The sequence below is a fragment of the Lontra canadensis genome, unplaced genomic scaffold (assembly GCF_010015895.1).
Source record: "Lontra canadensis isolate GAN:19392208 unplaced genomic scaffold, GSC_riverotter_1.0 scaffold1, whole genome shotgun sequence".
Taxonomy (NCBI): Eukaryota; Metazoa; Chordata; class Mammalia; order Carnivora; family Mustelidae; genus Lontra; species Lontra canadensis.
In genome coordinates, this window is record NW_022630995.1 from 111,257,121 (window position 1) to 111,284,763 (window position 27,643).

A 27,643-nucleotide genomic window follows, 5' to 3' on the forward strand; every position below is an offset into this window, starting at 1 on the left:
CTTTTTTCCAATGTCATTTTTTTAAAAGTTTTTTTAACTTTCATTTTTAAAGATTTTTTATCTGTTTATTTGTCAGAGAGAGAGAGAGAGAAAGAGAAAGAGCACAGGCAGACAGAATGCCAGGTAGAGGCAGAAGCAGGCTCCCTGCTGAGCAAGGAGCCAGATGTGGGACTCGATCCCAGGACGCCGGGATCATGAACTAAGCTGAAGGCAGCCACTCAACCAACTGAGCCACCCAGGCTTCCCTCCAATGTCATTTTCTTAAGCCTTCCCTGCCATCTGATCTAATAAGGCAGATCATCTCCCTCTTGTCCCCCTTCTCCCTCTCCTATTTTTTCTCCTTAACACTTATCACTATTGAAATACAACATATTTAATTTTTTTAATTGTCTGCTTCCTCCATTAGAATGTGAACTCTATGAAGGAATTTTGCTTTCATTTATGTTCACTCCGGTGACCAAAATACTGACTGATACATAGCAGGTGCTCAATAAATGATTGTCGAACGAATGCACTAAATATTTCACTTATATTTTCGTATACATTTTTTCTGCTTATGCAAAATGTCCTGGGAAAAGGAAGACAGAATCAGATTTGTTCTAGTTTAATTAGGCTAGTCTGATACAGGTGAATGTCTCCCAAGAATAGCATATCGGAACTCATTTACTTAATCCTCATTTATACAGCTTTCTTTGGTATGAGCAGAATGATGTTAGAAGGGATAAAGCTCTACCTTCAAGTAAGAGAAACTTAATGAGACTAGTAGCACAATTAAGAACAAACATAACCTGAGACATTAATGGTATCTATTTAAAGTTGTAATTAGATTGCAAGGACTGTTTGCACAGTAATGCAGGTTTTCTGGAAGGCAGTTACTATATATATGAACTCATGTCAAAGACACTGTAGAAGAAGTTTAGTCTTTTGTGGAAAATTGACCTAGAAGACCTCTAAAGTCTTTTCTGCCTGAACAAATTAGAAACCAACGACAGAGAAGAGCAAGCTGCTGTGTGAGATGTGCAAGACTAGTTACTAAAGCAAGAATCCACAACCACATTTCATGTATTACAGTTCTCAATCTTATAGACTCCCAGTGAGCTTTAGCAGGTGAGAAGGTCATTGGTTTTTGGTTGGTTGGTTTTGTGCTTTAAGAGAAGCTGGCCAAGACCTTGCAAACTGAACCGAAATACATTTCATTATTATTACCTATTTTTTGATCAAATCAATTTTCAGCTGCCTCTGATTTTGGTTGAAAGAATACATACAACAAGCAAATTTCACTTTGATATTTTCCATTATGAATTCATAAGAACATCCTTCACTGCCCCTCTAGTGAATCAGAAAACTAAATAAATATGGTATAAATCTAGATGACACGATTTGCAGTTTTTTAAAACTCATAAGCCCTCTTTATCAGTAGATTATAAGAGTAGAAATTCTTCTCTACTTCTTTTATTAACTAACCTTTTCAAATATGTTACAATTTTAACTTAACCTTAGAAGATACTATATAATAAAGCTTTGTCATTACAAATTGCTCACCTTTACATTCTTTCAGGTAATCTTAAGGATCTTTTTATGAAGTTATTATTTACTTAATCATATTATTTATTGATGCCTATATATGTGTATATATATGTGTATGTGTGTGTGTGTGTGTGTATATATATATATATATATATATATGACAAAAAACATGTGAAGTAGGAATTCTTATCACATGATAAAAATCCTGGGGCCCACAGATTTTAAGTAACTAGTTACATTTAAACATTTGAGCTTAAAAAATGAACTGTATTCGAACCCATGTTGAAATGTCTTTTGCAGGCTTTTAATTCTCACACTGTGACAATCTTAGGGAGGAGGAGACGGAGTCTTAGAGAAGCCAAGGGACTTGCCCAAAGTTGTACACGTAAGAACTGGAAGAACCAGGAAACAGGGCTCTTTCTGTTCTTCATAATAGACTTTTTTTTTTTTTAATGTATCACATTTAATAACAGCATGAGAAACCCTAGCCCAGGTCGAAAGATGATGGAATGGCTACATATTTAAAGAGAAAGAAATGGCAAAACCTACAAGAATTAACTAAATTTCTTAGCACACAATGCAAACTTATCAATAGCTTAGTCTAAAACACTTTTATTTCATAGAATCTCAAACTGAAATTTTCTCAGGGTAGGTATCTATAATTTCTTTTTACATATCCACAAATGTCAAATTAAATTCTATATGGTTAAAAGACATAAAGGTAAGAAAAAAAGAAACAGAAAACGTAGAAAACCATATGTACATGCTTTGAAAAGGAGAGGCTTTCTTAAACAATTCTGAAGACCTTGGAAGATACATACGTATATCTTAACACATACATGACTATTTAAAAATCAAATATCAAATGTCACTTCTATGTGACATTTGATATTCCATACCCTTGTGATTTATTTTTTATTTTGGAAATGCTAGAATATAGGAAGTATACACAGTTTGTATTACTACAAACACTGTAAGGTATATGGGTTGTGTGCGTATGTGTGTGTGCGTAAAAACATAGGAATGAAGCAAGACCTTATCTACATATGTTGACGTGACTGACTAGCTCTGAAATTTACCAGAGTCTCTTAGGGTCTCACTATTTCGGATCTGTATACTCTTACCAATCCCTATACATCAGGTATAGTGACCTTCTTGAAAGGTAATAATGAATCACCACATTCCTTTATTTTAGTAGCTTTTTTTTTTTTTTTTTTTGCCATTCAAGTAGAATCCAGATTCCTACAAGGTCCTTCATGATCTATCTCCTGCCTCTTAATCTCCTACCATGTTCTCTCATTGGGCATGTTCCAGTTCGTGTTGATTTTCAGCTGGTTTCTTGAATGTAACTCTACACTTCTGCTAGGGTTGTGCTTGGTTTGGATGCCCTGTCACCCTCTCTTCTACATAAACAGCTCCTGATCAGGCAGGTCATCACTAATATTTTATCTCCTCAGGGAACCATACTTGATCTCTGTTCTGAAAGTAGATGTTCTCTTTAATTTCTGTAGAAGGACCCAAGGTTTTTTTCCATAGCACTTATCATGATTTAAATCATTTTATTTGATCACATATTTTAGTTTTCTTTTCTCGCCAGACTTTACATTTCACAGATCCAGTGATCATTTCTCTGTGGTGGAGTTATGTATAGTTTCTCGATCAGTGCCTGGTATATAATTGGCACTTAGCAAATATTGTATGAAAAAATGAATAAATAAGTGATGAGTGAGTGAATATGTATCTTTTAAAATATTTTTTGAGAATCTGTATGTCTGCGTGGAGAAAAAAAGTGAATTTTCTCTGGGGCACCTGGGTGGCTCAGTGGGTTAAACCTCTGCCTTCAGCTCAGGTCATGGTCTCAAGGTCCTGGGATCGAGCCCTGCATCGGGCTCTTTGCTCAGGAGGGAGCCTGCTTCCCCTTCTCTCTCCGCCTGCCTCTCTGCCTACTTGTGATCTCTGTCTGTCAAATAAATAAAATCTTGTTTTAAAAAAGTGAATTTTCTCTGGAATGATATGCTATAGAAAGAAGTTGTAAAGTATGGAGAGCTTTGGCTTCTAAAATAGAATAAAAATATAAATTGTGACTATATTTATCCCCAAGAAAATAAAATTCTTCTTAACAATTAACAATATGAAGGAAAGTAACTCTTCCCAAAATGACTTAGTATTCTTATTCTGAGGCTTAAGTTCATTCACATCCCATGAGTACCTAGTAAAGCCTAAAATGTCTACCCTCCCATCTCCTCCAGACAACATATAGGTCCACTCACTCACCCACTCTCACCCCCCCCATCCTTCTAGTAATTGTTGAACTTCTAGAAGCCAGTGGATTTTAAGATCAATACTTGGGTCCTGGGAAACTGGGGTTAATGCAATAAGGGTGATGGAGTTAGAGGCCATTGCTAACATTTCAAGGAATTCACATCCTAATGCATCATTAGGACTTAAAGGAGGTTCATATCAGCATCCTCAGTTTTCAAAATAATGATGCCAACTAGGCTGACTCTAGGGAACCATAACATCAGTAGCAGATGAAGGACATCATATGAAAAGACACAGAATAATGCTAGAACCTGTGTCAGAATATTTTTTATAGCCATCAAAACATTCTCCAACATAGTATTAGTAAGTTTGCCTTTTGAACAAGGAGCTCAGACACGGGATCCAAATTATTCCGCTGTGGAAGGTTAGAGAGAAAAAGTGTATACCACCTTTGTTACTATAATTGACATTCATGCATGCATTCATTCATTCATCCTACAATTATTTATTGAATGTCAACCATTGTGATTTTCGCTGTGCTAACCACGGGGATAATTTTAAACAAAAATCATTCAGTTCTCTCGTGCAGACTGATGGGACTTGAGGAAGAAAGAATTACTTCTGTAGAGGTGTTTATAAACCACAGCCCAGAATAAAAACTAGCTTCATGTTTTACACAAAGGACTGTTTCATAAGCTTTCCCCCCCCTGATAAAAATAACTTCTAAATGATGGTTATTTAAAATAAGCTAGAAATAAAGATTTTCACTTTTGGAATAGAAATAGACATTTGCAGGAACCTTATTTATTGACAAGATTAACTTTTATCCACCACATAATCATAAGTAAAGATAAAGTTTTCATCTAAAAGGAAATGCAGTATAGAAAATACCCCAAAGTCATTTGAAAGAATTGGATAACCCTAATGATATTTGGAATGGGATTCATAAAAACCTTTTCAGTCTTCATGTGCATAAGTCCCTGACCATTCTGAACAAAATACTAGCTTATGTTTTCTAGTTTTGGAATTCTATTGGAGACAGATCCATTAGACACAGCACAGAAGGCTTTGAATTCCCTTTGCTTAAGCACTCTGCCAACTCAAAATCTCCTTTAAATCAATACGAGGTATAATTTAATTGTAGACTCTGTGCCAAAGTTAAAATTTTAGAAAAGAAATAAATCAAACTTCATGTAGCAATTCAAATATAGGAGACAAAATAGCAGACTAGACTATTATAGCAGAACAATGACCAGTACCTTTTGAATGCCTGCTTGGGATTCCAGAACGTTATTCTCTGATCCATTGCTTCTATTGATCATCCGCCACATTTGGGAATACATGCTGTCCCTTTCAAAAGGATTCATTCCCTTCATGCGGACATGTTCATATACTGCAGAGTCCAGTACTGTGCCATAAGGGATGTCTGTTTGCTTGGAGAGGTCCTGGAGAGATCTTCATGATTAGGAGAGAAGAGAGACACAAGAAAGAAATTGAAATAAAGTTATAGGAAACAGAATAATATATGTAAATACAGATGTCAAATTGTTTTCTTATTTTTGGTTTCTTAATATTAAAATGTAAGATATAAGGAGAATTGCTGTTAGGGTGTATGACACATGAATCATGAGAAGATGAAATCATTACTGAAAGAAAAATGAAAATTTCTCATGGTAAGACAGTGCTCTTGTGTGTGTGTGTGTGTGTGTATGTGTGTGTGTGTATGTGTGTGAGACTTCACTGTGAAAAAAACCAAAACCAAAACTAGATCTAGCAATTCCATCAAGGCAAAAACAAATTAAATTAGATTGCTGGATAACCACATAATCATTTAGTTAAAAAACAACTACATGTTATAAGCCTTAAGCCTATGTTCTTTTAGGTAGCAATGTTTAAATATTTTTTAAAATAATTACATTGTGCATGAACAACCCATTTTGAGGTGAAGTGTATATTTAAAAATTAGTATTTATGATAATCACTATTTAACAAGCGGCTAACATATACATGCCAACAACTGACATACATTATTCTCACAGCAGTGTCCCATTTCTCAGAAGTATTTCACCCATTTTATCAATGAGAAAACTCAGGTTGAGAGTATAAGCATTTGCTCAGTGTGGCACAGTCAGTGAGGGATGAGATAAGATTCAAATGTAGGCTTCAAAAGCTATAGTATTTTTACTGCAAGATACTGCCTCTTATTTGCTTTAAGTTTGTGTGTGTGCACATGCATGTGTGTGTCTGTGGGTGTGAAAGAGAGAGAAAGAGAGAAGGAGAGAGAGAGAGACTATTTGTATTCAAACAGAATAGAATTCATATTTCCAGAAAGATGAATATATTTTTAACTCTCTCTTATGCATAATAATGATCAGGATTTTCACATCCATCTTTGAGTTATATAGATGGTATCTACTTGTCCTAGGTTATTCATCTTAAATTGGTGGTCAATTTCCTTACATTTAAGTTTCTGAGCTGCTCTGTATTTTCTAGCTTGGAGAACCAATTACTGCTGCACTGAAACTCATTTGAGTTTGTGTAGCTGCTCAACTCTAATGACTGAGGTTTAAGAACATATATGTGTCTTTGGCATACTGTACAAAATTAGACACTGGCATATTCAAGTTCACTAACCTCTGCGAATGGCAGCAGATGCTTTGAAATACCATATTTCGAACAAGAATATTCAGAGCCCTCCACAGCCATGGGTCATGAAACTCATGTTATATATACTTTTGACCTTTTGGTCTGTTTCTAGATGGAGTTTGCTAATGATTTCCTGGGGCCTTTGCAAACAACACTAGCATTGGGCAAGGGTATTGGGAATACTCTTGCAGGTCACCAGTTTCCAACATGTGCAAAACTGTATTACAAACAATAAATTATGGGCTGTGTTTGCTAGAGGAGTATTCATGCCATTTTCTAATAGTAACTTTCAGCAAAATTTAATCTACATTTTATTGAGTTTTAGGTTGTCGATGTGTATCATTTACTCTATGGAAACTACCATGATAATTCCTTTTTGTTCTGTACTTCTGCTTAAAATGATGTGTTGAAAAATGACTATTTCCATGAGAGACTGTGGACTCTGAGAAACAAACTGAGGGTTTTGGAGGGAAGGGGGGTTGGGGGGGTTGGCTGAGCCCGGTGGTGGGTATTAAGGAGGGCACGTATTGCATGGAGCACTGGGTGAGGTGCATAAACAATGAACTATGGATTACTGAAAAAAATAAATTAAATTATATTTAAAAAAAAGACTATTTCCAAGAAAAAATTTGCTGGAATATTCTACAACTATTAAATTAATTCTACCATTTGTAAAAAGATAAAATAACAGTATGAAGAATAACTGAGGACAAAAGCAGGAATATAATCAAGCTACACATAGCTAGGGTACACCCTCATAGGAGAGTAAAAGGTCACTTTCTCCTGGGATATCCCACAATTATCTTGTTAACAGTATAGCAATAAGACTCTTGTTCCCAAAGATCATTTACTTCTCATCCACTGTTGTTTCCAGTGGTGGGAGTGAAACTATTAAAAACATTAACATTTTAACATATTTCCCATTGTTTAGTGGAGGACGATCTAAAGTGGTAACACAGGAAAAAGAAATGAAACATTATCAATTCAGGTTATAACAGCAGTAGCAAATAGCAATTTGTTCAATACCTATTAATACAAGAGCCTAGGCTAGGTAGTTGTATGGAGCTTGCACCTTCTAAAACCAGAAGGTCCCATGGCTGGAGAAGGCCATGTCACATTTCATCAGAGACCCTCCCAGGATGGGATTGGCCACTAGCTGTTTAGAACATTTGGCAATTAACCTGTATTATAACTCTCAGAAACTTTCAATTTGGTAATGGTGAGATCATAACCTAGGGGTAAAATTTCTGTATGCCCACACCTCTAAGTATATAATTTGTTTGCCCAAATAGTCATACCAGTAAAATACTGTTAAATAAATTAACACTTCCTCTTAGCTTTTCATGAAAAGAAAATTGAAATCAAATGTTAGGATCATTTTAATAGAATCATTTTCTGTGGCATAACATCACCTTCAATATCAGCTTTACAACTTGAATATAGAATTGTCATACAAATAGTTTTGTTGGTGAAACTGATTTGTACATAGTAAAAATTTTAAAGGAATTTCTTAATATACTGCCTGTGTGAAATTTCCGATGTCAGAAAAAAAAAAAAAGGCATTTTATGTTCAACATACCTCAGATTTAGAATAGCAGAACATTTGTAACTTAGAACAAAGACATGTTCCCTCCAGCTTCATTTCTGATATCAAGTTCAGCTTATAAATTTGCCTTGAGATATGCTTGCAATAAAAATTACAGCTTGCCTGATTCAGCATCGTTCTATTATAGTACACTGAGACAGTACCAAAAGTGACAAAAATAAAATGAAGCAAATTGAAGTGAGCACAAACAGCTTATTACAGAAAGTGAAGGTTGTTTTAGGAGCCCAACACAGAAAAACAGTGACCATTTTATGTGGTCATTCTGTTATTTTTCACGCTAGTAAGATTTTAAAGTAATGTCAGCAGAAAAGGAATGGCCTATAGTATGAACCCTTAAAAGAAATAGAGTAAATTCTTCTACAAGTGGTATTCCTCAAAAAAATTGTATCTTAAGTTCAACATCTGAGTATTACTTAGATATGCCAAATCATTGTTTTTGTTTTGTTTTGTTTTGCCAAATCAGTTTTAAATGCAAAATAATTCTAAAATAATTAATAAGAACCTAATATATAAGTTAATTTACCATGGCAAATGTTGTCATTTCTTTTTTAACAATTGCCAATGCATACCCAGGTCACAGAGGAAATGGGAAAATCTAGAGCTTTCTAGAAAGAAGTTAACTTGGAATATACTCATACTGATATATTCCATTTCTCCACTTAATCTCACACAACTCACATTTACCACATAAAACTCAGCAAACAATCACTCTGCAGATCTATTATACCTGAGTCCCCCTCTCCCAACCCCACACTCCCATTCAAGCACATAAAGTTAAAAAAAAAAGTGTCTATAGCAATAAGTGGTGAATAATAAAAGAAAGCAAATGGTTTGCTACTTTAAGCCTTATTCTCCCATCATCTTTTCAAAATTCTACTTTTATTTTTGCTGGTGTCCTGTACTACTAGCAACCCATGGGTACTAAAGAATACTGAGAGATGATAGATAAGTGGTATTTACTTATTTGCATGAACATTATATGTACTTAGAAATTGTAATTTAGGGTACTTCTGTAAAGTCAATTTCAGGAATTTGGGTGGATCTAGGCTGATTGCAAACTCTTTCCATGAGAAAAACAAACACTTAAAACCCTTCAAACATAGAAAATTAATTTTGATACATGTGATACTCTGATATTAGGTATTAGTGATAGCAGTAGCTTTGACATTGGGTAAGTTAGATTTTAAAGTCGAGCAGATAGATTATTTGTGGGCTGTGTGATGTTAACCCCTATTAACCTGAATTTCCTCAACTATAAATGGAGAGAATAAGAGTGTCTAAGGGTGAATACAAGAGGACATGTCACATCGGTATTCAACTAACTTATCTATTGTTTTATTTTTATTTTATTTTAGTTTTTCTAAAAAGATTTATTTATTTTAGTGAGAGAGGGAGAGAGAGAGAACATGAGTGGGCAGAGGAAGAGGGAGAGAATCCTCAAGCAGACTCCCTGCTTAACCTGGAACCTGACTTGGTGCTTGATCTCATGACCCTGAGATCACAACCTGAGCAAAAACCAAGCATCAGATGCTTAACCAACTGCACCCCTCTATTGTCTTATATGGAGATTATTATTACAATGATCCATCTCTGAATAATGCCCTATTTAATAATTTCTAATGGATATTTGGTATGTGGCAGGGTGATCCCTTTATATTGTTGAAGAGGAGATTCATGAATGATACTGAATAGTCATAACTTTGAATGTGTTGCTACTTACATTTCTAAAATTGTCAACTAATTAAAAATCTAATGCCTTTTCCCTCTGTAGTGAACTTTCACTCATATTTTTACCTATTTTCCTTTAACAAGAGAATAGATCTTACCCATATAAACTTTAAAATAAGACATATAAGTCTTTCTTTTCCATCTTCATTTCCTTTCTTCTTTTAAACATTTTTGTTTGGTTTTGTGTAATGCTCACCAACACACAGCTGTCAGCTTTAACTCTGGGGAATTGTAAGTCTAGTCCCATTTTTAATGAAATGGAACAAAGCAACTTAAGTTATCACATCGGAAGGGATTTTTCTTCAGGGTAAAAAGAAATGGAACGTGGTTGATAGGATAAGTGTTAGATCCTTCAGGCCAAGGGGCTGACAGTAGAAGAGAGACTAGCAAACGAGGATGTATTAAAAATGTCTTCCAACTCAGTTCAGGTTTTTTTTTTTTCCCTTTCTCCCACAGTTTCTTCCTCTGGATGCTGATTTCAGCATTTACCAAAGGAAAAGATATTGTTATAGCTCTAAGAGCCCATTAGTAACCATGTTAAAATTCTGCCTGGTTCCCACTGCTGTTCAATGGTTGTGGCCAAGAGCTTGGTGAGTTCAGAGGCAGGTTTTCCAGAAAAAAGAAAAAAAAAAGGAAAAAGAAAAAAAGAAAGAAAAAAAAAAAAAGAAAAAGTATTCCAAAATTTAAAACCTAAAAAGACTACTAATATGCCAAATAAAGTTTCACTAGACTGATATTTAGTGTTACTGAGACCTAAGAAGAAGAAATAAGTATTGAAAAATGGACTGGTAAGGCAGGCCTACCTCTGAGAGGTACAGCCAATGGCCAGCACTGGGCAACCTCTTAGGTTCTACAAACTTGGACTTTGAAGATGGAAAGATTTGAGTTTCAATCCTTGGACAAGTTATTTAATTTTCTCTAAATTGAAATCCACTTCCTTATTAAATAGGGAAAATAATAATTTTGTAATAAGGTATGTGGAGGTTTGACGTAGATACGGATATAAGACACCTTAATACTTAACACTCTATAAGGGCTCCATTACCGGTAGTTGCAATTATTAATTTTATTATTTATTACTACTATCACTATTACTATTATTAATATTACTGTTATGCTCTATTATAATTTTTGGAATTACTATTTCCTTATTTTTCCCACCAATTAAATTCATTTCAGATTCCTCACCATGGCCTTTCTAAGTCCCCTCCCCCAACTAATCTCTTATCAACTGCTGTATATTTTTCTTCCCGAATCTTACAAATCTATCACTACCTTTGTCCTCTCATTGCTAATACTCTCAGCGTTTCTATCTAGAGAATCTTCCTTTCTTGTTTTTAAATGATTTTATTTATTTATTTATTTATTTATTTATTTATTTATTTATTTATTTTAGAGAGACACAGATAGAGAGTGCAAGCAGGAGAAGGGGCAGAGACAGAGAGGGAGAGAGAATCCCAAGCAACAGGCTCTATGCTAAGCCTGCAGTTGGATGAGGGGTTCAATCCCAGGACCTTGAAGTCATGATCTGAGAGAAAATCAAGAGTCAGACACTTAACTGACTGAGCTATCCAGGAGGCCCTGGAGAATTATTTCTAAACCTTTTCCCTATCTCTATTCTCTCCCATATCTAATCCATCCCCCACAACACAGCTGAAGTGTTCTTTCTGATACATAAGTCTGATCCTATCCCAGTTTTATTTAAATACTTCCTATATACCCCATTGCCCCCCAAATCTTCCAACTCCATAGCATTCAATACCTGCAAAAATTTGGCTTAAAATTGTTTTCCATTCTCAGAAACAAACTTGTGCCTCATTCATACTCCCATTATAAGACAAACAAACCATTTCATTTTTCCTTGCTTGGTAGGCATTTGCTGTGCACAAGATATCTCCCTGTCTACCTGGTGAATTCTTTCCCTTCAAGTCAAGGTCATACTCAGCTGCCTCTTTGTGCTCTTCTAACACTTAGAATATGTTCACATTTTAGCATTTTGTTATGAAATTTTACTTCTTTGTTTAACTCACTAGTATATATTCCGCTGATACCCATAATTTTTCTTTAAGTTCATCTTTGAAACTCAGAACCTAGCCCAGGGTCTGGAAAAGAGCAGTCAATGAAGCTCACATATTTTGGCTATGCTTTTTTACTAGAAACATGCTTTCGTCTTGGAACGCCAGCATTCCCATTAAGCTAGTATTGCATAAAAATGGGATTTTTATTATACATTACCAGCCATTCTGTAAATGACTAATAATGGCCAGCAGTATTTTGCACTTAAAAATAACAACTAATTTTTAAGGGAGATTTGGAAATTTCTCCTGTAATAAAATCAGCTGCAAAAGCTCTATCAGACCATCAGTGAATTACTTAACAAGACATTTTGCCATGTAGATAAAATAAATAAATTCAGAGGCAAGACAAATAAAAAGAAAACCCAAACAAATAGAACTGAAATAAAGTATTTGGAAAAGCTGAAGTTATAGTCCATACTTCTGGGTCACATAGGATCCGGTACAAAGTGGAATGTGTGTTCCTGAAAGAGAGACCTAAGCATTGTGGAAAGGGAGCTAATTAGTGGTTCTTTTGATGAGTGATTTCTGACTAAAATTTCAGAAGCAAGCTGAAATGGTGACAAAAATTGCTCTACTAAGTCTGCTAACCTAAATGATTAAAAATGTAAAAGAACTTATGATTATAGGAGCTAAGGAAGAGATAAGAACTAGAACAGGGAGAGAATAGTAACCTTTGGTAATACTGAGTATCATTACCAAAAGCTATTTTTTTTTTTCCTCTCCAGGGTTGAGTTTTTACACAAAGAGGAAGGAGAGTGTGTATGCTCTGTTTATAAAAGAATGGACTAACACCGCAGAAAGGTTTCCCATCTTCCAACTTGTAGTCTAGCTAAAGACCACTAGTCTTCTGAGAAACCCCATTTCTGCATTTTATTAGCTCCTTCTCTTCAGTGATGTTTTCCAAACCTTCTCAGACACAGGTTTATACAGAAAATCTGATTAAATATAAGGGGACCAAGAGTCAAGGATGAGGCAAGCAAGACTCTAATTGTCAGAAGACAATTACTGAAGACTCAGTAAGAACTATTTTAAGTGCATGAGGGGTGCCACTACTTACTGAAAACAGGCTCAGGGAAGAGATTAACGTTCTTTAGCCCAATAATGTTAACTTCCTTCTTTTATAAAGATTAAGATCAAAGTCATGTTTGTGGAAGAAATAGGGTTTTCTCATTAAAGATTAGATTGTATAGCTTAAAAGTATAATTTGTGAGGCAGGGTAATTCACAAAGAACTCAGCCACAGCAATCCTTGGTGGAGTAGTATAGTGATTTTGTCTTTCTTCCTCTCAGAGTGTCAGAGTTTCTTCCTTCTCAAGACAGCAGAAGCTGAGATTCTGAGGCCAACAATTCTGAATGATACCAGAGAAGGCAGAGGGCTAGGATTTTTTACTTGTGAACACAAAGAGAGTTTCCCAAGAGAAACCCCATGGATAGAGAGGGTGCTTCATAAAAGGGGCTGTATGAAGACCAAGAGCAGTGAGGATTTAGAGAGGAGGGTCAGAGGATAAGGGTGGCTCCACGTGGGACACTCAAATAGGGCCTGGATGGTGCAGTCTTTTCCTGTTTCTCTGTTCTGTCTCCTCCACACTCTGTCCTACGCACCTCACCTGCCCTCAAACCTGCCCTTATGGGCCTCAACAGAGTAAATTAGATAAAAGACAGCTTCAGGCCTTTGTGCTTTGAATTTCTTTAGAATATTTATTTAATCTTTACTTTTAAGAACTTATTTATTTACTTACTTAGGTGTTGAGTTGTGTGTTTTTTATATATTTTGGCTATTAACCCCTTATCAGATAGATCCTTTGCAAGTTTCTTTTTCCATTCTGTAGGTTGTCTTTGTTTTGTTTGCAATTTCCTTTGCTGTGAGAAACTTTTTTCTTTTGGTATGGTCTCAATGGGTTAATTTTGCTTTTGTTTTCTGTGCCTGAGAAGACATCTAGAAAAATGTTTCTATGGCTTATGTTTCAAGTATGCTTGGTCTAGAAAAAGTGTAGTAGTACTCATGAAGAGGACACTTCTCCCTTCTGAATGCTGTCCCTACATGGTGGATCACTGGGCACCAAGATGACTCTCAAGGACTTCCTGAGAGATTTAGAAATATCCTACACCTTCTCCCTCACAGAGTAGTTGGGGCATCCCCGTCTGCCATGCGCTCTAGATAAGATGGTCACAGGTCATATTGAAAATTCATATATATATAGAAGAGATGATAAAACTGGATATCACAAGCTACTTATCTTCTTGCACTTGGAGAGACTTGTATTCCTGTGGCATGTTTAAAAGTTGATTTGGCTTGTGGATATGACAGGTCATCTTAGAGACCACAAAGGAGGATGGAAACACTCATCTTTTTTATTGCTGTTAGACATAATAAAACTGATTCTTAAATTCTCTCAAAAATGACAATGCTATGCAGATGTGAGAAAATATGGAAAATCTGGTTGACTTCTCTGACTTGTTGACCCACATTATAAGCTAGGAACTAATTTTGTCACATCATGAATCCTAAATCCTGATATGTGAAAGACACTGTATTTTTCTACCTGCTGACAGAATTGTCATTTATGAACCTGCTCTCTAATTTTAAATAGTTTATTAGTTAACTAAAGTAGCCTTTCATCATATATATAGATAATAATTCATTACAAAAGGCCCCAATATTCTATGAATCTCATACAAAAGGCCCCAGTATTCTATGAATTTAATTAGCCTGCAATTATCTGTGTAAGGAAGATAGTATGTACAGTTTCTTCCTGAGATACCATGAAAAAGATGCAATATTTATTTACCCCAGGACACTATGAACAAATATGGAATTATCCTAAATTTGTATGGTCAGCATTTCATGCCACTATTGACTATAAGCTGATTATAAAATTTTTGTTAAGATGATATCCTCAAATATTTCAACAGACTTCAATAGAATAATACATTTTTATGTTTTTATATCATTGAAAATACAGGAAAGACCTGACTAATTCCCATGAATTTCCCTGAGGATCAAAAAAATTTCTAAATGGTGTTAAGAGAGAACCCTAATAAAATCATAATCGGAGAGTTTGGAGGAGTTCCTGGAGGTATCACATAATTCGATGCTATATCTTAAGGTATAAAAGCCAATCTCCAAAATGGACTTTATTCTTCTTCCTTAGGCACTTCACTGACTTAGGAAACTTAACACCAGAAAGTTCTCATTCATGCCTAACCTAAAACTTGCCTATTTCACATAAGCCTCTCATTTTCTTCTCAGTGAAAATGGACAATAGCTACTCACCACCTCCAGTACAATATTTCTTTATATAATAAAACACTTTTTCATTTTCATCTTTTAACCTTTTGCTTATTGAGTTAAGCACTAAATTCCTGTAGTTCTTACCCACAGGATCTATTACTCATTTTTTTTTACATGGTTATTAGCTAAGGCATCTTTTCCTTTTCTATGGTAATTTTTGCATAATTTATGGACCTCATAAATAGGTCATGATAGTGCTTAAAAAGCCCTAACAACTTTTACACTGCTAGGTGACTTTGGCCATTTTGTTCATAAACACCAATATTTCATTTCAATTTGTAATTGACAGATGATTCATTCTGAAACTGTCTTCACCTCCAGTTTTAAATTTTCATAAATACACACACATACACACATATAAACAGACACACTGCTTTTTTCCATCTCTGAATGAATTATTACATATTTGTCCCTATTAAGCCCCGTCTCACTTATAATCACCTTGTTTAATTTGCCAAAGTCCTTATGAATTCTTGCAGTGTGGGTTCTAGTCAATAACCACTCCTACTCAATATAAGGTAATCTGCGTGTTTAATAAGCTTACTCCCTATTCTATACTTCTAATCAACACCGAAAATGTTCCTTAGAATCAAGGCCAGTGCTGACTTATGGGAAAAACTTTATTCAATATACCCTCCAAGGCTGACATTGAACCATTGATCATAAGCTCACATATAGCCTAACAAGCTCTGATACAATAATACATAATACTACTACACAAAAAAATGACCCAAATAAAATACAATATAGATTCAAATGAGGAATCAATAGTAATTTGTAATTTTTTTCCCCTGTAAGTTTTTTTAAGGAGTTCAAAAACTTTAATCACATTATCAAATTACTCATAGTGGAAAGAGATACCTGAAGAGAAAGAAGTGACCAAGAGTAACAGCAGGGCAAATTTAATAGCCTATTTAAAGACCCAGTAGAACACTACTGTCAAAGTAAAGTGGAAGGTCATCGTTTCAAGGAAGATTCTAATGAATCTATCTAAAAACAAAGATCTTGGCTCTTCATAACACAGAGCAGGAGACCAGGTTTCTACTGATAACTTAAAATTTCCCAAATACAAAATATATTTTCCTTCTTCCCAGTGCAGTAGATCTGTGGATGTCTCCAAAAAAGTATTGTTTATGCTCTATTTCCAATTAGGTATATTTCTTTTTTGATAAATTTTGACTCAAACTATGCACAAAATGCATGTCCTGATGTTCAGAGTCAGGTCTTATTAATAGCCATTTAGATTATAAATGCCCAAAATGTTTTGGAAAGGTGTGCCCACCCCCACCCCCAATCCCTGCCCCGTTCAGCAACAATCCTGAGGATTCTGTAGCATTGCTTTGAGAAAATGGCAGTCTTCCTCTGAAAAAGTGGCCTAGGAAGCCACCTGCAATCTCTTCTTTATCTTCTTCATCACTTGCTATGATCTGGTGTATATGGCGATTTTTAAACTTTTTCCTTAGGTTTAAAGATCAGGGTTTGAGAAGTAGGGTCTGTATTAGGGTGTGTGTGTAGGAGTGAAGGAGAAAGTCATTAAAAATAAATTGAATGTCTTTACATGACAGGAGCTTGCAGAGCAGCTAAGAGGATCAGAGAACTAATGGGGTCAAACAGACACTTAGTAGAGGGTGGAGGTCAGCCCGTCAAGATTGCTGGTGTGACGGAGAAGGTAGGAAAAGAAAGGTAAGACAAGAGAAACAGAAAGAAAGAAAGAAAAAAAAAGAAGATACAGCAAACCAAGAGTTTCCTTTCAGTTCTGCCTTACAATCTAGGATTTCTTTTATAAAAATAATATGTGAAGGGCACCTGGGTGGCTCAGTCAGTTAAGTGTTTGCCTTCAACTCAGGTCATGATCCCAGGGTGCTGGGATCAAGCCCCACATCATGCTCCCTGCTCAACGGGGAGCCTGCTTCTCCCTCTCCCTCTGCCGGCTGCTCCCCTTGTTTGTGTTCTCTTTCTGTGTCAAATGAATAAATAAAATAAAATAAATAAAAAAAATTATAAGTTTAAAAATATGTGAATATATTTTTGTCTGTTATCTTGGACTTTGTTTAATAAGCTATCTCATTTGTGTGGTTGACAGAGACTTGTCTAGTTGAAGGGACATTGAAAATAATTTAATCCAAACTATGGAACAATATTTGTGCAGTGAGAATAAGAATGGATCACATTTTTAAAGACAGAAAGGTAAGTACAAAGTGGTTTAAAAACTTGCCTTATTCTTTAGTAACAAGAATAAGAATGCTTGAACTAGGTCTCTAGTCTCCTTCAGCATTGTTCTGCCCGACAGTCCTGCCTGCTGATCCCACCGTCACTATTTCTATCACATACTCTTCCTATGTTAGTTTCACAATCGCATGCCCCATACTCCAACTAGCTCTTCTGAAATGACTCAGCCAAGTACTCCTGAGCACAGGGCTTTTATCATATCCACATACTTGTGGTAGATAGAATTTAATGATTCAGCTGATTTCAGGTAAGGAAGGAAAACAACAAGAAACAGGAGACAGTAATTTATATTTTCAAGTTCTTAATAGGTTTCTGGGTTGGGATAATGAAGGCTGGGGAGAAAGAAAGAGCGGAGGACTTGACTTGCTTAGAATAATTGCTTGTCAAGAAGAAGATCAAGTTAGGGGTTGTGGGCACTTATTAGTTTGGGAAAGTTTTCATCTCAGTGAGCTTAGTGTAAATAAGAATCTATAGCGATGCTAATACAGCCTTGTCCCTGGGAGTCACAAATAAAGTAGGAGACAACTTTTAATTAAATGTTCACTGAAGGGTGGCTTTGAAAAACTCTGAGAGTTTTTATTTTTTTCAAAAAGAGAGAAAATCATGGTCTATAATATCTAGATGGCTATATGTATATAAAGCATCCATCACTGTGGTATTTAAGTGCTTTGACAAGTAAGCCATTTCAACACCAAACACTACAGACGAAGGGGATGCATGTCTTCCTCTGTCTGTAGTGTCTGTGTCCTCTGAAGCTAAGCCTATACAATTCTGTACTAAACTGAAACATAAAAGTGGTATGAATCAGGCCCAGCCCACTTCAGCGACCTTGATTTTGGCTGTTCTTAATAAAGTGTGCAATTCCCTGCTGAGAGCTATGAGGTAGCCTCCCACTGGAAGCCTGAAGTGGGTGAGACACTAAGAAAACCGCAATGGCACACCATTTGGGGGCTCCTTCTCTTATTCTGGAATAATGGCGCATGAATATGGCTTTCCTATTTCTTTCTGATTTGTTGTAAGGTTTATAAACAAGTCGTGAGGTTCCACAGTCTCGGGCCAGATTCTAAGAAACCCCTTTCTGGTTCATAATTTAATGAACTGCAACTAACTATGTGCTCAGTAAATGACTACGTAAGGAAGGTACTGTACTGATGCAAAGGTGATGAAACTATGTTCAAGAATATATGTTTTAACTGAGAAGGTAAAACAAGCAGAATACTGTCCCAGCATGAGGTAACTCAGGGTATAAGCCAGGTAGACACAAAGTGGTTAAAAAAAAGGAGAGACACTGAATCTAGTTACAAGCCCTGTGGTGAAAGCTACACAAAGTAACGCATGAGCAGTGCTAGGATAGGGCCGATGAAAGAGGAGTTAAAAGAGAAAACTTGCCTGACAACCAGACGTCCTGACCCAGGGTCAGTGCAGTCACTATCAGCAGGAGCCAGACCTTGACTGTAGTGATGGTTAATCAAGCTAAGGTGAGAACAGTGAATTATTCAGCCAGGTCCCTATTTATATTTACATTTACATTTGGATAAGGCTTCCTGACAGTGTTTTTTGTTTTTTGTTTTTTTTTTCTCCTCCTCCTCCTCCTCTTTCTTCTTTTAACAAAAAGGGACTGCACTCTACCCTGCCACATCATTCCTATGCTAATTCTACCTTCTTTCCCTCTATTCAGGAAGAGCTTTCAAACATTTAAAAAGCTCTGCAAAGAAGATAACCCACTGGGCAGGAAACTACTCATCAAGGTAGTATGGAAGGTGCAGGTCTAGAAAGAGAGGAGGTAGTCCTGTGTGGATGAAGTAGGGAATGGCCTGAAGCATTCCTTGGGGAGGGGAAGCCTTTGGCATGAACATGGTGACAGCCTGGGCTAAAGATTCCATTGGGGGTGGGACAAGCTGGTGCTGCCCATCCAGACTCCCAAGGCTAGATTTCCTGTTTGGGGGCTTGGAGGATTAAATGGTGTGACAAGAAGACAACAGCCAGGAAGATGGACTATGAGGAAGGGCAGGGACATCTGTGACAGAAGCCAGGGCAGCAACAACAAGGAACTTTGAGGGCTAAGGGAGCAGGTAGAAGGAATAACTGAGTGTATGGAATTGTGGACAAAATAGTAAAAGTGATAGTGATTAGCGCCACTGAAAAGCGTGGAGGGAAGAACTGTCCAAGGAGTCCACATGATCTCCTAGAGAACAAGGAGAAAAACGGAAGCAAATTCAGGGTGTATCTGGAAACTATGTTGTTATTTATGACTCTTTGTTTCCCATTTATTCTTTACATTAAACCTATGAAGTTGAACCCGTTAACTTTTTACCCTTAGGGAGAATGAGGCTTAAAATGATTATGGAAAATGACAAGATCATTCAGCTAATAAGTGGCAAAGAATTTGGATGCAGATTTATTTAAATTCATGGTCTCCTGCGCCTGTTTCTAGGATACCACATAACTTAGAAATATCTGAAATTAACTTAGCTAAATATAATTCAGCCATTGATTCTTCCCTGCAGAACTCTTTTATTTTTCAGAAAACTTACAGTGACCCTATGGTTTTCATTCACTCACTTATTCATTTGTTTATTTCATTTGATAAAGGTTTAGTGTATTTGCTAATTGTACATAATATGGTCCATCGATTAGGACAAGGTTTCTAGTGCCAGATTGCCTGGGTTTACTATCTTAACTTTTGGTTTATAGTCTTCAAAATGGAGATGAGAATAATATATCTCTTATGGGGCCATTAAGAAGATTAAATGAGAAAATCTAAGCAAAGCGTTTAGGGAGATATCTGTCATATAGCAAAGCACCCAATAATGCTAGGCGCTGTTATTATTAATACCATGCACCAGGCATTCTGGGACACACTGGGGTACAAATGTAAATATGGCATAGCCCTTGCCTTTGAAGAATTTATGCTCTCAAAGAGAAGACACGCGTGCAATGGCTAATTGTGTTTGTGCCAATGGATGATGCCACAAGAGAAGGGAGATCTGGGTCATTTCAAGGAAAGGAAACAGTATGTAAGCTCCACAGAAGTATGAAATGTCCTCCAAGAGTGGCTTCACCGGAGCATGAACAAGTATGAGGATAGATTACAATTGGTGTCAGTAAAGAAATGAGCCCGGGTCAGCTTTTGAAGGGTTCCATATGCTGGGCTCTGGAGTTGCACTTTATTTTGATTGGATGTGGTAATAAATGAGGTTTCCAAACTAATTTTAAGAATGGAGGAAGGTAACCACCTGGATGCCACCCTGGATCGTAAGCTTGAACGAGAAGAGAATGCGATGGGGGAGTAATAGTTGAAGTAAGAGGAAAAGAATAAGAAATGAAACAGTCAGCAAGGAGACTAGGGATCGTACCCCTGGGCATTTATGCCAGAGAAATGAAAACATATCTATTCAAAAACAGATACGCACATAAATGTCCTTAGCAACTTTATTTGTAATAGCCAAAAACTTAGAATCAACAATTCCATGCAATAGATAAACTGTTAAACACACTGGTCCATCCATACCAGAGATTACTGCTTGGCAATAAAAAGCAATGAACTAATGATCCATGCAACAACTTGGATAGATCTCAAGGGCATTATGCTGAAAGGGGAAAAAGGGCTATTTTAAAGGGCCACATACTGTATGATTCAACTTACAGAGCACTCTTGAAAGAATAAAAATCACAGGAATGGAGGACATATTAGTTATTACTAGGTCTGGGGATGGTGGAGAAGGAGTGAGTGTAGAATGAGGGAGATTTTTGTAATGTTAGGATAGTTCTACATCTATTGCAGTGGTGGTTTTACATTCTGTAAAGTAATAAAATGGCATAGAACTAATTGCATGGATTGTATCCATGTCAATTTCCTTATTTTGATATTATACTATAATTACTTAAGATGTAACCATTGGGGGGAAACTAGGTGAAGGGTACATGGGAACTTACTATGCTCTATCTTCACAACTTCCTATGTATATATAATTACTTCAAAATAAATTGTTTAAGAAAAAGCTTGTTTAAATATTAATAGAACATATTGCAATATGACAAACTATGGATTATTAATATTTTGTCCTTCAAAACTCATGGTATTTTCCTATTTTCTCAATATAGCCCTGTATTACTTTGAAAATGTATTGAATTTACTAAAAATAAGTCTGATTTATTTTTTGATGGCTAGAGGCTAAAAATATGAACAGGCAGGATACGATCCATGAATAGCAGACATTGAGATGCAGCTTTTCTGCAAAATTGCATCTGAAAAGTCATCCAACCAGAGTGATTCTAGAATTTTCTCACATTAGTAACTCTCCTCTTCTGTACCTCTTTAGTTATGAGGTAGTCAACCAGTTTCTCTTTAAAAATCTTAAAAAATAAAATAAGTCTATATTCCTGCATCTGCTATAAATGTAACTGTTAGCCTAGAGATACAAATTTTCTCAAGTCACATTTCTCTTAAATTTCCTTAAACCTTTGGTATTTTCAAATTAAACAGCCCTGAAACAAGAAGATATATGGTTCAGGTTTATATTAGATAGACGCTTACTAGCTTCCATATACTTCTACATCTTTTCTGTCCACCCAAGCTCCTTTCCACAGATAAAGCTGTCTTTCTCAATGATGTCACTCTCCATTATCCCCAGGAAAAATTCCAAATTCTTCAACAAGCGTTATCATGCTTTTCAGGATTTTGTTCCGCTTCCCTTTTCTATTTCATTTCCTGCCACTCTCACATCACCTATCTCAATCCAGGAAGGAAATTAACAGATTTTGAACATCTGCCCCTTGCTAGACACTCTCCTGGGAATTTCATATATCTCTTGCTTTTGCAAATATTCTCCAGTAAGGCACTTCTTCAGTCTTTTGAAATTCATCTTTCAAGATCAAACGCTCAGATAATATCTCTCTGATGCCTGATAGTTTTTTTCCCCATCTCCTACCCTCTTCTCCAAGTTATTGAATTAAATCACTCCTTTCCTGTGTTCACACAGCATTTCACAAATAAATCTATCATAGTTCCTATGTCATTAAATTCTATACTGCTCTGTCTCTAACTAAATTGTGACTCAGGGATAATATCTAAATATCTTTTTAGACTCAATACTTATCATGCTCTCTGTGTGTGTGTGTGTGTGTGTGTATGTGTGTGTGTGTAGAGAGAGAGAGAGAGAGACATACATATGTATATGTATGTATATTCATATATACATATATGATATAGTCAGTTGAATTAAATGAATGAAGCTGATATATTTATTTAGTTTTTATAGTTAGAAATACCTCCATTTTCAAAAAGCAGGATTGTATTTGAATAGGAACTTGCTAAATGTAGTTACATGGTTTTGTAGAGGCAAAGGAAAGAAAGAAATAATTTCATTAGAGAGCACTTGCCAGTTCTACCATTCTCTCTGTACCAAAACCTGGTGACAGATTTAGATTTCTAAGCCTAGGGCTAGCTCATAGTCTGCTGTGTAGCACTGAGAAAAACAACTGCTTAATTATTTTTTTTCTTTTCCAAATGTGAGCAAATGTGGATAAAAAAGTCCTGTTATTGGAATGCTAAGGAAAAAGGATTATCCTCCAGTGATAAGACAGAATATGGATCTCTTTTTGCATATACTTGGAAAGAAATTTATCCTAAATTAGTTTATTCAGTGACTGCATGAAGTCAATATTTGTTTAGTCCAACCTCAAACATTTTGGTGAATGAATGCTTTAAACATAAAAATATGATGGGATTTTGGGATCCCTTTGAATATACCCAAGCTTACTTATAGCCCCAGAAATTGAAAGACCTCAAGTTTCACCACCAAAGACCAATCTGATTCTAAAGTTATTAATGACTATAGTTGTACAATTGTGATTTCCCTTATAGCTCTTTTCACCTTATGTAGGAAAGAAGTAGGTTTTTGAAACTGCAACACAACAAAGACTAATGGAATTAATGTTCATAATGTTATTACCCAGTATTTACTCTGATATTACCTTCAACATTTGACATACTCCATAACATCATTGCCAATTTTAGCTTGGTTACCAGTAGGAAAATGTACATTTCATTTGCTAGATATCTAAAAGCAATTAGCTACATGTTATTACCATTCGATCACAATGAACAAGTCCAAATGTCATTAGAGTCTTATAGAAATTGCCTATTTTTTCCTTTAGAAATTGAACTGTATACCTCAATATTACCCATTCCAACTTATGATCATCTGTCATATGACATCATATCAAGCAGCAGAACATAGTTATCCTTGAAGGGGTATAAAATTAAACTTGGGAATTACTTTTTCAGGGAAAATCCACTCTCAAATTTTAATTAATGGCAAGTGCCAACTAGAAGGTTAGATGTGGATAAATATTTAATTTCGAAAAAGGGATAAATTTTGTAAAATGTATTCAGTTTCCCAAGAATAAATCTATTGGATTTCTCTTACCAAACTGTAAGTTTCTGTCCAATATCTATTTAGAAGTAGCAGCTTTTTTCTAATTTCCCTTTCTATATTTTCATTGTTAGTGTATAAGAAAACAACTGATTTCTGTACATTGATTTTGTATCCTGCCACATTACTGAATTGCTGTATGAGTGTTAGAAGTTTGGGGGTGGAGTTTGGTTTTTCTATATAAAGTATCATGTCATCTGCAAAGAGAGAAAGTTTGACTTCTTTGCAGTTTGAATACCTTTTATTTCTTTTTGTTGTCTTATTGCTGTTACTAGGACTTCTAGTACTATATTGAACAACAGTGGCGAGAGTGGATATCCTTGTCGTGTTCCTGATCTCAAAGGGAAGGCTGTCAGCTTTTCCCCATTGAGGATGATATTCACTATGGGTTTTTCATGGATGAAGTTGAGGAATGTTCCCTCTATCCCTATCCTTTGAAGCGTTTTAATCAGGAACGGATACTGTATCTTGTGAAGTGCTTTTTCTGCATCAATTGAGAGGACCGTGTGGTCCTTCTCTCTTCTCTTATTGATTTGTTCTATCACATTGATTGATTTGCAAATGTTGAACCACCCTTGTATCCCATGGGTAAATCCCACATGGTCATGGTGGATAATCTTTTTAATGTACTGTGGGATCCTATTAGCTAAGATCTTGTTGAGAATCTTAGCATCCATATTCATCAGGGATATTGGTCTGAAATTCCCCTTTTGGGTGGGGTCTTTGTCTGATTTGGGAGTCAGGGTAATGCTGTCTTCATAGAAAGAGTCTGGAAGTTTTCCTTCTGTTTCTATATTTTGAAACAGCCTCAGGAGAATAGGTATTATTTCTTCTTTGAATGTTTGGTTCTCCAGGGAACCTGTCAGGTCCTGGGCTCTTGTTTTTTAGGAGGTTTTTGATCTTGATTTTTGATCTTGATTTTTAGGAGGTTTTGACTGATTGCCTCAATCTCTTTACTAGATATTGGTCTATTCAAGTTGTCAGTTTCTTCCCGATTCAGTTTTGGAAGTTAATAGGTTTCCAGGAATGCTTCCATTTTGTCTAGGTTGCTTAACTTATTGGCATATAACTGTTGGTAATAATTTCTGATGATTGTTTCTATTTCCTTGGTGTTAGTTGTGATCTCTCCCTTTTCATCCATAATTTTATTAATTTGGGTCCTCTCTCTTTTCTTTTGGATTAGTTTGGCCAATGGTTTATCGATCTTATTGATTCTTCAAAAAACCAGCTTCTAGTTCATTGATGTGTTCTACTCCATCTTTAGTTTCTATCTCATTGATCTCTGATTTAATCTTGATTATTTCCCTTCTTGTGTGTGGGGTTGGCTTAATTTGTTGTTGATTCTCCAGTTCTTTAAGGTGTAAAGAGGACTGGTGTGTTCTGGATTTTTCAGTTTTCTTGAGGGAGGCTTGGATGGCTATGTATTTCTCCCTTAGGACCGCCTTTGCCATATCCCATGGGTTTTGGACCAAAGTGTCTTCATTCTCATTGGTTTTCATGAATTGTATAAATTCTTCTTTGATTTCCTGGTTGATCCAAACATTCTTAAGCAGGGTGGTCTTTGGCTTCCAAGTGTTTGAATTCCATCCAAACCTTTTCTTGTGGTTGAGTTCCAGTTTCAAAGCATTGTGGTCTGAGAACATGCAGGGAATAATCTCAATCTTTTGGTATCAGTTGAGCCCTGATTTGTGACCCAGTATGTGATCTATTCTGGAGAAAGTTCCATGTGCACTCGAGAAGAATGAGTATTCAGTTATTTTAGGGTGGAATGTTCTGTATGTATATATGAGGTCCATCGGTCTAATGTGTCCCATTCAATGCTCTTGTTTCTTTATTGATTTTCTGCTTGGATGATCTGTCTGTTACTGAGAGTGGTGTGTTAAGATCCCCTACTATGAATGTATTCATATCAATATGTCACTTTTCTTGATTAACAGTTGTCTTATGTAGTTGGCTGCTCCTGTATTGGGGGCATATTTACAATTGTTAGATCTTGTTGGTGAATAGACCCTTTAAGAATGATGTAGTGTCCTTCCTTGTCTCTGACTACAGTCTTTAGTTTAAAATCTAATTTATCTGATATGAGAATCACTCCCCCAGCTTTCTTTTGAGGCTCATTGGCATGAAAGATGTTTCTCCATCCTTTCACTTTCAGTCTGGATGTATCCTGAGGTTCCAAATGGGTATCTTGTAGACAGCATATGGATAGGTCCTGTCATTTTATCCAATCTGCAACCTTGTGCTGTTTTATGGGCGTGTTTAGGCCATTCACGTTGAAAGTGATTATTGAAAGATACATTTTTATTGATATCATCTTGCCTGTGAAGTCCTTGTTTCTATAGATTGTCTCTGTATATTTCTGTTCTATGTCACTCTTGGGCTCTTTCTTCTTTTATAGAACCCTCCTTAATATTCCTTGTAATGCCAGCTTGGTGGTCACCTACTCTTCTAAACCTTGCCAGTCTTGGAAGCTCTTTATCTCTCCATCCATTTTGAATGTCAACCTTGCTGTATAAAGTATTCTTGGCTGCATATTCTTCCCATTTAGTGCCCTAAATATGTCTTGCCAGCCCTTTCTGGCTTGCCAGGTTTCTGTGGACAGGTCTGATGTTATTCTGATGGACCTTCCTCTGTATGTAAGGAATCTCTTCTCCCTAGCTGCTCTGAAAAGCTCTTGTCTAAAATTATGATTTGTCAGTCTCATAATCAAGTGCCTTGAGGTCTTTCTAGATTTGTTGATCTTGGGAGGTGTTCTTTCTACCTCTAGGACATGAACACTGGTTCCATTTCCCAGACTGGGAAAATTTCCATCCAGAATTTGTTCAACTATATCTTCTAGTCTTCTCTTTTTCTCCACCCCCTCAGGGATCCCAATATTTCTGACGCTGGAACGTCATGGCATCATTTATTTCCCTAATTCTGTTTTCATGGCTTCTAAGCTATTTCTTTCATGCCTCTTCCTGATCCTTTTTCTCTATCAGTTTGTCCTCTAGATCACTAATTCTATCTTCTACCTTGGTTACCCTAGCTGTTAGAGTATTTAGATTAGATTGGATCTCATTGATAGCATTTTTCAACTCTATAGTCAAACAATCTTTGACAAAGCAGGAAAAAACATACAGTGGAAAAAAGGCAGTCTCTTCAATAAATGGTGCTGGGAAAATTGGACAGCTATGTATAGAAGAATGAAACTCGACCATTCTCTTACACCATACACAAAGATAGACTTGAAATGGATAAAGACCTCAATGTGAGGCAGGAATTTATCAAAATCCTAGAGAAGAACGTAGGCACTAACCTCTTTGACATCAGCCACAGCTACTTCTTTCAAGATATGTCTCCAAAGAGAAAGGAAACAAAAGTGAAAATGAACTTTTCGGACTTCATCAAGATAAAAAACTTCTGCACAGCAAAAGAAACAGTCAACAAAACAAAGAGACAACCCACGGAATGGGAGAAGATAATCGCAAATGCCACTACAGACAAAGGGCTGATATCCAAGATCTATAAAGAACTCCTCAAACTCAACACACGCAAAAACAGATAATCACATCAAAAAATGGGCAGAAGACATGAACAGACACTTCTCCAAAGAAGACATACAAATGGCTATCAGACACATGAAAAAATGTTCATCATCATTAGCCATCAGGGAGATTCAAATCAAAACCACATTGAGATACCACCTTACACCAGTCAAAATGGCCAAAATCAACAAGATAGTAAACAACAAGTGTTGGAGAGGATGTGGAGAAAGGGAAACCCTCTTATACTGTTGGTGGGAATGCAAGTTGGTGCAGCTACTTTGGAAAACAGTGTGGAGATTCCTTAAGAAAATA

At 36.1% G+C, this 27,643-nt stretch overlaps 1 protein-coding gene across 5 annotated transcripts in view; it reads right to left on the bottom strand.

Annotated features, from left to right (window-relative positions):
- The window catches only part of GRID2 (glutamate ionotropic receptor delta type subunit 2), a 1,456,428-nt gene that overhangs the window by 230,293 nt on the left and 1,198,492 nt on the right, over nt 1-27,643 (bottom strand). For all 5 annotated transcript variants that reach the window (XM_032861590.1, XM_032861599.1, XM_032861608.1 and 2 more), the window contains one exon: nt 5,049-5,244. In XM_032861590.1, the coding sequence (XP_032717481.1) occupies nt 5,049-5,244 (196 nt within the window). The remainder of the gene's footprint in view (nt 1-5,048; nt 5,245-27,643) is intronic.